Source organism: Phyllobates terribilis, unplaced genomic scaffold (genome assembly GCF_046119375.1).
Source record: "Phyllobates terribilis strain yellow unplaced genomic scaffold, ASM4611937v1 Scaffold_8__6_contigs__length_399053987, whole genome shotgun sequence".
NCBI classification, from domain to species: Eukaryota; Metazoa; Chordata; class Amphibia; order Anura; family Dendrobatidae; genus Phyllobates; species Phyllobates terribilis.
This window is the reverse complement of record NW_027362768.1, coordinates 261,337,369-261,350,255: the sequence shown is the minus strand read 5'-3', so window position 1 is coordinate 261,350,255 and position 12,887 is coordinate 261,337,369. Positions and strand designations below refer to the sequence as shown.

At 43.4% G+C, this 12,887-nt stretch overlaps 1 protein-coding gene across 1 annotated transcript in view; it reads left to right on the top strand.

Annotated features, from left to right (window-relative positions):
* LOC141157211 (cytochrome P450 2D15-like) overlaps positions 1 to 12,887 on the top strand; it is a 550,445-nt gene that overhangs the window by 399,503 nt on the left and 138,055 nt on the right. Inside the window, exon 5 of the mRNA XM_073644200.1 lies at positions 9,081 to 9,254. Within this exon, the coding sequence (XP_073500301.1) occupies positions 9,081 to 9,254 (174 nt within the window). The remainder of the gene's footprint in view (positions 1 to 9,080; positions 9,255 to 12,887) is intronic.

Sequence of the window (12,887 nt, the reverse complement as noted above, 5' to 3'; positions counted from 1 at the left end):
CAAAACCTCTTGACGTTTCCTGTCAAAGTACCTCTTGGATTTTTTGTTAGCCTCTTGAAGGTTACAACGTACATCAGTCCAAACTCTCTCCAAATCACCGGAAAAATTCTCCTCCTCCGGCACAGCCGATACCAATTTGGAGAATGACCCAAACGACGGATGTCTCCCAGTACAACAAAAAAAAGGAGAACACCCAGCAGAAGAGGATGTATGGTTGTTAAGAGCAAATTCAGCCAGTGGCAGAAACTCAGACCACCCCTCTTGATTGTCAGCCACAAAACAACGCAAAAACTGTTCAACATCCGGGTTCTTTCTTTCTGTCTGTGTATTAGACTCAGGATGATATCCAGATGAAAATGACAAATGAACTCCCAACCCGTCACAAAAGGCACGCCAAAAACGAGCCACGAACTGAGGTCCCCTATCGGAAACAATGTCGGTAGGGACGCCATGGAGCCTGACAATTTCCTTAACAAAATCCTTAGCAAGTGTCTTAGCGCAGGGCAGTTTGATGAAAGGAACCAAGTGACACATCTTGCTAAAACGGTCCACGACCACCCAGATGACAGTGAAACCCTCAGAGGCAGGAAGGTCAGTAATAAAATCCATAGCAAGATGCGTCCAAGGTGCACTTGGAACCTCCAGACGGCAAAGCAACCCCGCAGCAGGAGCATGTGAAGACTTAGATCTAGCACACACAGTACATTGACGCACCCACTTAATGACTTCCTTCGGCCACGCAGGCCACCAAAAACTGCGACCGACAAGTCTCTTAGTCTCCGAAATTCCTGGATGACCTGCCAACTGAGACTCATGACACTCCACAAACAAATCTCTCCTAAAGTTCCTAGGCACAAACAACCTCCCATGGGGAGTGTTAGATGGGGCATCCTCCTGGGCTTTCAGAATCCCATCTTCCAAAACGGAGTCCAATGTTGCTATCACAACACCTTACTGTAAAATGCTCTCCTCCTCCTCGGTACCAACCATGGGAGAAAAACTGCGTGATAAAGCATCAGCTTTTACATTCTTGGTACCTGGGATGTAAGTAACAGAAAAATTAAACCGCAAAAAAAAAAGTGCCCACCTAGCCTGACGGGCATTCAAGCGCTTGGCAGCATCAAGATAGATCAGATTCTTATGATCAGTGAAAACCTGAATGGGAAATTTAGCACCTTCCAAGAGATGACGCCAATGTTGAAATGCGAGTTTAATCGCCAGCAATTCCCGATTACCGACATCGTAATTAAGTTCGGTCTCAGAAATTTTTTTTTTAAAAAAAAGCACAGGGATGTACTCCATCCTTGTCTTCCTGAGACAAAACAGCACTGACCCCCACCGAAGAAGCATCAACCTCGACCAAAAAAGGCTTGGTCTCATCAGGCTGCATAAGGATGGGGGCAGAACTGAACCTCTCCTTGAGATACACAAAAGCTTCAATGGCCTCAGTAGTCCACTGGACCGTATTCGCACCTTTCCTGGTGAGATCGGTCAGCGGCTTAACAATTAAAGAAAAATTCTTAATGAATTTTCTGTAATAATTGGCGAAACCCAAAAATCTCTGTATCGATTTCAAACCAATAGGCCTAGGCCATTCCTGCACCGCCTGAACCTTCACTGGGTCCATCTCAAAGCCCTCGCTGGAGATAATGTAGCCCAAAAAACTAATTCTCTGCACAGCGAACTCACATTTCTCCAGCTTAGCAAAAAGTGAATTGTCACTTAACAACTGCAATACCTCACGTACGCTCTGCCAATGAGACTCCAGATCCGGCGAATAAATCAAAATATCATCCAAATACACCACCACATTCTTACCGATCAACGGTCTTAGGATGTCATTAATAAGGTTCTGAAAAAACGCTGGTGCGTTGGTAAGACCAAAAGGCATAACCAGATTCTCAAAATGACCCACCGGAGTGTTAAAAGCAGTTTTCCACTCATCACCTTCCTTCATACGTAGCAAATTGTATGCCCCCCGGAGATCAATTTTAGAGAACCACTTGGCCCCCACTAACTGGTTGATCAAGTCAGGAATTAATGGTAGTGGGTAGGAATTGCGTACTGTAATTTTATTAATTTCGCGAAAATCCAGACATGGACGTAAACCACCGTCCTTTTTTTTAACAAAAAAAAAATCCAACAGCCACAGGTGACTTAGAAGGTCTAATGTGACCGGCGGCCAAGCTTGTGTGTATGTATTCCTCCAAGGCCTTTCTCTCAGGGATAGTAAGATTAAATAAGCGACTCTTGGGAAGAGTAGCTCCAGGGACAAACTCAATAGTACAATCATGGTCCCTATGAGGAGGCAAAACTTGCGACTCCTCCTCAGAAAAAAACTTCCAAAAATCCTGAATAGGTACAGGTAATTCCCCTCTTTCCACAGCAGCAATGCGACCGTTACAACATTTATCATAACACTTAGGACTCCAAGATTTAATCTCATTAGTAGACCAGTCCAGTAAATGATTGTGCAATTTTAACCAAGGTAACCCCAAAACCACTGGAGAAGGCAAATTATTTAATACCGCCAAATCCAAATTCTCTTGGTGAATACCATTAATGGTGAGGGGAAATTCAAAAACCTTGTGAGTAATACATTGCAAGGGAGAGCCATCAACAGCAACCACAGAAATAGGAGATGACAAAAGTTTGGATTCTAATTTAAATTTTTCCAAAAATCCCTTATCACATTGAGTGTAGAACCACAATCCACAAATACCCGAAATTCAATCAACTCCTCCTGGAATGAGGTGCTTCCAGAAGGAAATACTCCTTTTGAGTTTAAACAAGCTATACGGGCGTAACTGACCTCTTTTTTTTCTTTCTTTGTTCAAGCGAAGCACACAGTTCTTAATAAAGTGGTCAGATTTACCGCAACAAACACATAATCCCTTAGCAAACCTGCGGTCTTTTTCCTGAGAGTGGGGTGACATCGCCCCAATCTCCATCGGTTCTCCACCTTCCGAGCAGACCCTCTGAAAACTAGGAGCTGCCATAGCAGTACATAATAGAAAAAAAACTAACAGGAGGGTTCTAACAATAGTCCTACTGAATAGACTGTTAGAATTTGTATTATGGCAAGAAAAAAGCAGCTAAGTAAAGAAAAAAGAGCGGCCATCATTACTTTAAGAAATGAAGGTCCGTCAATGCGAAAAATTGGGAAAACTTTGAAAGTATCCCCAAGTACAGTTGCAAAACCATCAAGCGCTACAAAGAAACTGGCTCACATGAGGACCGCCCCAGGAAAGGAAGACCAAGAGTCACATCTGCTTCTGAGGATAAGTTTATCCGAGTCACCAGCCTCAGAAATCGCATGTTAACAGCAGCTCAGATTAGAGACCAGGTCAATGCCACACAGAGTTCTAGCAGCAGACACATCTCTAAAACAACTGTTAAGAGGAGACTTTGTGCAGCAGGCCTTCATGGTAAAATAGCTGCTAGGAAACCACTGCTAAGGACAGGCAACAAGCAGAAGAGACTTGTTTGGGCTAAAGAACCCAAGGAATGGACATTAGACCAGTGGAATTCTGTGCTTTGGTTTGAGGAGTCCAAATTTGAGATCTTTGGTTCCAACCACCGTGTCTTTGTGCGATGCAGAAAAGGTGAACGGATGGACTCTAGATGCTTGGTTCCCACCGTGAAGCATGGAGGAGGTGTGATGGTGTGGGGGTGCTTTGCTGGTGACACTGTTCAAAATTGAAGGCATACTGAACCAGCATGGCTACCACAGCATCTTGCAGCGGCATGCTATTCCATCCGGTTTGCGTTTAGTTGGACCATCATTTATTTTTCAACAGGAAAATGACCCCAAACACACCTCCAGGCTGTGTAAGGGCTATTTGACCAAGAAGGAGAGCGATGGGGTGCTACGCCAGATGACCTGGCCTCCACAGTCACCAGACCTGAACCCAATCGAGATGGTTTGGGGTGAGCTGGACCGCAGAGTGAAGACAAAAGGGCCAACAAGTGCTAAGCATCTCTGGGAACTCCTTCAAAATTGTTGGAAGACCATTTCCAGTGACTACCTCTTGAAGCTCATCAAGAGAATGCCAAGAGTGTGCAAAGCAGTCATCAAAGCAAAAGCTGGCTACTTTGAAGAACCTAGAATATAAGACATATTTTCAGTTGTTTCACACTTTTTTGTTAAGTATATAATTTCACATGTGTTAATTCATAGTTTTGATGCCTTCAGTGTGAATGTATCATTTTCATAGTCATGAAAATACAGAAAAATCTTAAAATGAGAAGGTGTGTCCAAACTTTTGGTCTGTACTGTATATATAATATTACAATGCCAAAGATTTTACTTCTTATATTACATGAGCGATATCTATTGTAAATTCCACATTGTAAATAGCTCAGAAACCGGCGAATCGCTCCATACAGAATACTGGCCCCCATAAAATGCTCCATACAGGATACTGGCTCCCATATAACGTTCCATGCAAGCTGTGCCCCCAATATAATGCCCCATGCAGGATGTCAACCCCCCCTTATAATGCCCCATGTAGGATGTTACACCCCCCCTCCCTTCTAATGCCCCATGTAGGATGTCACAACCCCCCCCTTTTAATGCCCCATGCAAGATATCACACACCCCCATCATATAATGTCCCATGACTCCGTACATATAAAAAAATAAATAAAAAAATATATATCTCACCTCACTTTTCACCTGCTGCCGCTGCTCTGGACTCCAGCATCGCCGGCGTCTTCCCACTCTGCGCTGTGACAGCTCAGGAAACAACGCAGTGTAAAGATGTCACCGCGCCCTCTAACCTGAGACATCACAGTCAGAGGACACGGAAGTGACCGGAGCTGCTGCGGAGGCACGGGAAGAGGTAAGAATTGTATTGCCGGCTGCCGGGGCCCTGAGCAAGCGGGGGGAAGAAGGCGCTGACACCGCTCTCCTCCGCTCACGGGTTCCATAGCGCGGCGGGGTGCCCGACGGCGAGTTGTCCCCCGCGCCTGCTCAGGGCCCCGGCACTTGCCCGGGTGCGCCGGGTGCCGGCGCCGGCACTGGGTAGTAGCTTGACCAGGCTTATCTGGAGCATGAGGAGTAAGTGAAGATACAGTGGTACTGGTGCTTGCAGGTGCAGACTGGTCTGGGAAAGTCACTGACGGTGAAAGTGCAGCTTCAACCTTAAAGAGTGGTTCAGTCTGTGTAGAGACATGGATCTGGGGAACAGGCAATTTAGGCGGAATAGGAATGGTGGCTCTCGGTGATGGTGACCTTCTTGGAGGTGGCCCTTCTGACTCTCCATGGACCTCCTGCTGGCTCCAGAGTCCCATGTGGTAATTCTTGGCTGCAATCCAGATCATATCACATAGTTCTCTCAAGCACCCACGGGACCCTGCATAATTGGGTCGCGTGGGGGCAGTAGTGACACATACCCCCGGCATTTTGTAGGACAGCCTTTTAGATTTAGTGACTGAGAACAGAGCTAGGGGGACTGGAACTTCTGGTGCACTGCCCTGCACAGTAGCAGCCGTCATGTCTTCACCGCAAGGCTTCGCGACCTTATTTGCTGTAAGCCCCGCCCATCTCGTGAGAGCAGGTGCCGAGACTGGTGCTTCTCCGATGATGTCAGTAGTTAGGCCTGGACAAGCCTTAGCTCTGGTAAGTGGATCTGGCTGTGGCACGGGTGGCACTGTGGTGGGCAGTACTAGCATGGATGGAGTTCCAGTAGGTGTGCGCGACTCCTACGTTGCAGGTGGTAGTGGGGTAGACGCTGCTGCAGGCACTGTTCCTATGTGCATGGCTTCTGGCTGTGAGGTGGCTTTTGGAGCACAATGATACTGGCAGGCTTCCAGGGGAACTAGAAATGGGTACGGTGGTTTTTCATCGCAGCAAGCCTGCGTCCTCCAGTGCAGATGTAGCAGCAGTGGTTTCTTGGTAAGAGGTGAGAATGGCATAGTCAGCCATTGTGGTGATATGATGGGAACATAGTCTCTTTGTCTTCTCCTGACTGTAATGGTGCTTCCTTCAGGAGAACAGCATGTTCCAGTGGGTAGATTCCTCCTTCTTAGGGCGTTTCTAGTGCAGTGATTTGCTGGTTTTGCTGTTAGGCAGGACTTGACTTCAGGGGGTGTTTTTCTGGTTAGGAACTTTCTAAGCAGTGGGTTGTACCAGATTTTTGCACTTTTTCTTAGTATACGGCCATGGTGGGGCATACTTCTCTTTGTGGTAATAGCACAGTCCTCCATTTTAAGCACGTGTGTACAGTCTGCCATTTTGAGCATGTTTTTAGCCATAACATTTTCTTCTGTAATTTTAGCTTAGGGGAGTTCTTCTTTCAGGCAAAGGGACGGGAAGGTGGGATCCTGTTCGTGAGGCCAACTTATGTAACAGGCACTGGAGCGCAGGGTGATGGGGTAATCATCCAGCACGCCGGGCATGGGTCAGATCCTCTCTGTGGTCCCTGGTCACAAGGTCGGTGGTGGCCATGCCCAGCACCTGGCGCTTCGGAGGTTACAGTTAAACGGACATATGGCTGCAGGAGTGTGGGGGTTAGATGCCACTGATACTGTTCCCTCTGGGCTGTGAGATGTAGATGGCGTTCCCAGTGTTAGGTGTAGAGGATGAACAGGAGATGAGAGAGAAAGTCATAGAGACATGTTAACGATGAACCGGTTAACTTTTACTTCACCCAGCCTTGATATCAACAGCCATAGATGGTACATTGTTAAGCATGTGTAGATGGTAACAGGTTCCATTATCACAGGCAGCATTTGGTAAATGGAGACAGAGTGCTGGGTACAAATGAGGAGCGATATCAGTAAGTCCCTCCAGTGTCTGATGTTGGCGGTCTGCTACTGAAACTATAGAGTTCGTGTTTCACCCTTCCAAGGTCTCTATCCATACTAGACCTCCTTGATCCAACCTCACTATCATGCAGTGTGAAGGGCAATAGATTAACATTATCCCCATAGTCCTCTGTGAGTAACCACTACTGGCTGAATGTTGTTCCTGAAGTTCTGGGCTCCATTGAAAAGGGTAGACAGATGTGTGGGCTCTGTAGAACCAGGCAGTCACTCACCCCAGCGGTGGACGTTAGTGCTTCCTCACATTTTTCCTCAGGTTAGCCGGTCCCAATAAAGCCTGGTAGGAACAGGGTAAAAGGACTCCCTCACATGCTGGCTGATTGCTGTGGTGCTTCTCTGTGTTAATTCGTCTCTGTAATTCTCTAATCTCACTAGAACTGTACTTATAGTGCCTTGTGAAAGTATTTGGCCCCCTTGAACTTTTCTACCTTTTGCCACATTTCTGGCTTCAAAACAAAGATATAAAATTCAAATTTTTGGGGGATTTTTTGTGGGACACAATTGTGAAGTGGAACGAAATTTATTGGATATTTTAAACTTTTTTAAAAAAATTAAAAACTGAAAAGTGGGGCGTGCAATATTATTCGGCCTCTATTTTCAGTGCAGCAAACTCACTCCAGAAGTTCAGTGAGGATCTCTGAATGATCCAATGTTGTCCTAAATGACTGGTAATGATAAATAGAATCCACCTGTGTGTAATCAAGTCTCCATATAAATGCACCTGCTCTGTGATAGTCTCAGGGTTCTGTTTCAAGTGCAGAGAGCATCATGAAGACCAAAGAACACACCAGGCAGGTCCGAGATACCGTTGTGGCGAAGATTAAAGCCGGATTTAGATACTAAAAGATTTCCCAAGTTTTAAACATCTCAAGGAGCACTGTGCAAGCGATCATATTGAAATGGAAGGCGTATCAGACCACTGCAAATCTACCAAGACCCGGCTGTCCCTCTAAACTTTCGTCTCGAACAAGGAGAAGACAGATCAGAGATGCAGCCAAAAGGCCCATGATCACTCGGGATGAACTGCAGAGATCTACAGCTGAGGTGGGAGAGTCTGTCCAAAGGACAACAATCAGTCGTACACTGCACAAATCTGGCCTTTATTGAAGAGTGGCAAGAAGAAAGCCGTTTCTCAAAGATATCCATAAAAAGTTTCTTTTGCAGTTTGCCACAAGCCACCTGTGAGACACACCAAACATGTGGAATAAGGTGCTCTGGTCAGATGAAACCAAAATCGAACTTTTTGGCCACAATGCAAAATGACATGTTTGGCGTAAAAGCAACACAGCTCATCACCCTCAAAACACCATCCCCACTGTCAAACATGGTGGTGGCAGCATCATGGTTTGGCCTGCTTTTGTTCAGCAGGGACAGGGAAGATGGTTAAAATTGATGGGAAGATGGACGGAGCCAAATACAGGACCATTCTGGAAGAAAACCTGTTGAAGTCTGCAAAAGACCTGAGACTGGGACGGAGATTTATCTTCCAACAAAAAAATGATCCCAAACATAAAGCAAAATCTACAATGGAATGGTTCAAAAACAAACATATCCAGGTGTTAAAATGGCCAAGTCAAAGTCCAGACCTGAATCCAATCAAGAATCCGTGGAAAGAGCTCAAAACTGCTGTTCACAAACGCCTTCCATCCAACCTCACTGAGCTGTTTTGCAAGGAAGAATGGGCAAGAATTTCAGCCTCTCGGTGTGCAAAACTGATAGAGACATACCCCAAGCGACTTGCAGCTGTAATCGCAGCAAAAGGTGGCGCTACAAAGTATTAACTCAAGGGGGCCAAATAATATTGCACGCCCTACTTTTCAGTTTTTAATTTGTTAAAAAAAGTTTAAAATATCCAATAAATTTCATTCCACTTCACGATTGTGTCCCACTTGATGTTGATTCTTCCCAATTAGAATTTTATATCTTTAGGTTTGCTGCCAGAAATGTGGCAAAAGGTAGAAAAGTTTAAGGGGGACAAATACTTTCACAAGGCACTGTAGCGTAATGTTTTGGTGTAACTAGCTCCACCTACCAAAGTATTCCCTAGCAACTTGCTCTGGTGTGGAAAAATAACTATTTACTTACTTAACTAGTGTAATAAGTGCTGACTCATAGTGACAAAGGACAAACTTAAAGGCATATACATAACATTCATCATTCTTAGAAAACATTAATGTAAACCCAAACTTTGGGGCATTACATAGGTATTAAGGTAATTGTTACATTATACAATTCATTTATTTATTTTTTAGATTCTAAATGAAATTCCTTTTCTCACCCACATCCCATGGCTTATTAACCGAGTGATGCAGCAGCAGTATGAACTGATTGCTTTCCTAAAGGAAATAATTTTAGAGCATCAAAAAACTTGGAATCCAAGCTACACCCGTGATTTTATTGATGCCTACCTAGTGGAGATGGAAAAGGTAAGAACACTTATATTTATTAGGCATACAACCCCTGGCAAAAGTTATGGAATCACCGGGCTCGGAGGATGTTCATTCAGTTTAATGTTGTTGAAAAAAAGCAGATCACAGACATGGCACAAAACTAAAGTCATTTCAAATGGCAACTTTAGGGCTTTAAGAAACACTAAAAGAAATCAAGATTAAAAATGTGGTACTCAGTAAGGGTATTTTTTTTTTCAGATCAATCAGAGGGAAAAAATTATGGAATCACTCAATTCTGAGGAAAAAGTTATGGAATCATGAAAAACAAACACACAAAAGACCACTCCAATACATCACTACTATTTTGTTGCACCACCTCTGGCTTTAATAACAGCTTGCAGTCTGAGGCATGGACTTAATAAGTAACAAACAGTACTCTTCATCAATCTGGCTCCAACTTTCTCTGATTGCTGTTGCCAGATCAGCTTTGCAGGTTGGAGCCTTGTCATGGACCATTTTCTTCAACTTCCACTAAAGATTTTCAATTGGATTGAGATCCGGACTATTTGCAGGCCATGACATTGACCTTATGTGTCTTCTTTCAAGGAATGTTTTCACAGTTTTTGCTCTATGGCAGGATGGCATTATCATCTTGAAAAATGATGTTATCATCCCCAAACATCCTTTCAATTGATGGGATAAGAAAACTGTCCAAAATATCAGTGTAAACTTGGGCATTTATTGAAGATGTAATGACAGCCCCATATCATCAATGACTGTGGAAATTTGAAGGTTCTATTCATACACTCATCTTTTTAAATCTCATTGGAACTGCACCAAACAAAAGTTCCAGCATCATCACCTTGCCCAATGCAGATTCGCGATTCATCACTGAATATGACTTTTATCCAGTCATTCACAGTCCACGATTGATTTTCCTTAGCCCATTGTAACCTTGTTTTTTTCTATTTAGGTGTTAATGATGGCTTATGTTTAGCTTTTCTGTATGTAAATCCCATTTCCTTTAGGCGGTTTCTTACAGTTCGGTCACAGACATAGACTCCAGTTTCCTCCCATTCGTTCCTCATCAGTTTTGTTGTTCATTTCCTGTTTTGGAGACATATTGCTTTAAGTTTCCAGTCTTGACGCTTTGATGTCTTCCTTGGTCTACCAGTATGTTTGCCTTTAACAACCTTCCCATGTTGTTTGTATTTAGTCCAGATTTTAGACACAGCTGACTGAACAACTAATATCTTTTGCAACATTGCGTGATGATTTACCTTCTTTTAAGAGTTTGATAATCCTCTCCTTTGTTTCAATTGACATCTCTCGTGTTGGAGCCATGATTCATGCAACAGCTCTCCAAGGTGTGATCACTCCTTTTTAGATGCAGACTAATGAGCAGATCTAATTTGATGCAGGTGTTAGTTTAGGAAATGAAAATTTACAGAGTGATTCCATAATTTTTTCTTCAGAATTGAGTGATTCCATAATTTTTTCCCTCTGCTTGGTCTGAAAAAAAAAATACCCTTACTGAGTACCACATTTTTAATCTTGATTTCTTTTAGTGTTTCTTAAAGCCCTAAAGTTGCCATTTGAAATGACTTTAGTTTCGTGCCATGTCTGTGATCTGCTTTTTATCAACAACATTAAACAACTGAATGAACATCCTCCGAGCCCGGTGATTCCATAATTTTTGCCAGGGGTTGTAGATTGGATTGCATCACAAGCTTTCAGAGTCCTGGCCAAAATAGTGCAGCATGCTGAGTAGAAATGCAGGTAAAATGCCGAAAACATGATGGAAACCTGATGAGTCCCACTACAGGGACTACAATAGGGGTCATTGAGCTCTGCTGGCATATAAGTTGTCAATTTTATACAGTTAATGTGAACAAAGCCTTATAAAATAAGGTTGATGTATACATACATCAACCATAAGGCTTTGTATATATTATACAGTAATATATATATATATATATATATATATATATATATATATATATGTACAGACCAAAAGTTTTATGAAAATTTTACATTCACACTGAAGGTATCAAAACTATGAATTAACACATGTGGAATTATATACTTAACAAAAAAGTGTGAAACAACTGAAAATATGTCTTATATTCTAGTTTCTTCACAGAAGTCACCTTTTGCTTTGATGACTGCTTTGCACACTCTCGGCATTCTTTTGATGAGCTTCAAGAGGTAGTCACCGGAAATGGTTTTCACTTCACAGGTGTGCCCTGTCAGGTTTAATAAGTGGGATTTCTTGCCTTATAAATGGGGTTGGGACCATCAGTTGTGTTGTGCAGAAGTCAGGTGGATACACAGCTGATAGTCCTACTGAATAGACTGTTAGAATTTGTATTATGGCAAGAAAAAAGCAACCAAGTAAAGAAAAATGAGTGGCCATCATTACTTTAAGAAATAAAGGTCAGTCAGTCCGAAAAATTGGGCAAACTTTGAATGTGTCCCCAAGTGCAGTTGCAAAAACCATCAAGCGCTACAAAGAAACTGGCTCACATGAGGACCGCCCCAGGAAAGGAAGACCAAGATTCACCTCTGCTTCTGAGGATAAGTTTATCCGAGTCACCAGCTTCAGAAATCGCAGGTTAGCCTCAGCTCAGATTAGAGACCAGGTCAATGCCACACAGAGTTCTAGCAGCAGACACATTTCTTCAACAACTGTTAAGAGGAGACTTTGTGCAGCAGGCCTTCATGGTAAAATAGCTGCTAGGAAACCACTGCTAAGGACAGGCAACAAGCAGAAGAGACTTGTTTGGGCTAAAGAACCCAAGGAATGGACATTAGACCAGTGGAAATCTGTGCTTTGGTCTGATGAGTCCAAATTTGAGATCTTTGGTTCCAACCACCGTGTCTTTGTGCGCCGCAGAAAAGGTGAACGGATGGACTCTACATGCCTGGTTCCCACCGTGAAGCATGGAGTAGGAGGTGTGATGGTGTGGGGGTGCTTTGCTGGAGACACTGTTGGGGGGTTATTCAAAATTGAAGGCATACTGAACCAGCATGGCTACCACAGCATCTTGCAGCGGCATGCTATTCCATCCGGTTTGCGTTTAGTTGGACCATCATTTATTTTTCAACAGGACAATGACCCCAAACACACCTCCAGGCTGTGTAAGGGCTATTTGACCAAGAGGGAGAGTGATGGGGTGCTACGCCAGATGACCTGGCATCCACAGTCACCAGACCTGAACCCAATCGAGACGGTTTGGGGTGAGCTGGACCGCAGAGTGAAGGCAAAAGGGCCAACAAGTGCTAAGCATCTCTGGGAACTCCTTCAAGATTGTTGGATGATCATTTCCGGTGACTACCTCTTAAAGCTCATCAAGAGAATGCCAAGAGTGTGCAAAGCAGTCATCAAAGCAAAACGTGGCTACTTTGAAGAACCTAGAATATAAGACATGTTTTCAGTTGTTTCACACTTTTTTGTTAAGTATATAATTCCACATGTGTTAATTCATAGTTTTGATGCCTTCAGTGTGAATGTACAATTTTCATAGTCATGAAAATACAGAAAAATCTTTAAATGAGAAGGTGTGTCCAAACTTTTGGTCTGTACTGTAATTATATATATATATATATATATATATATATATATATATATACACATACATACACACACACATATACACACACACACAC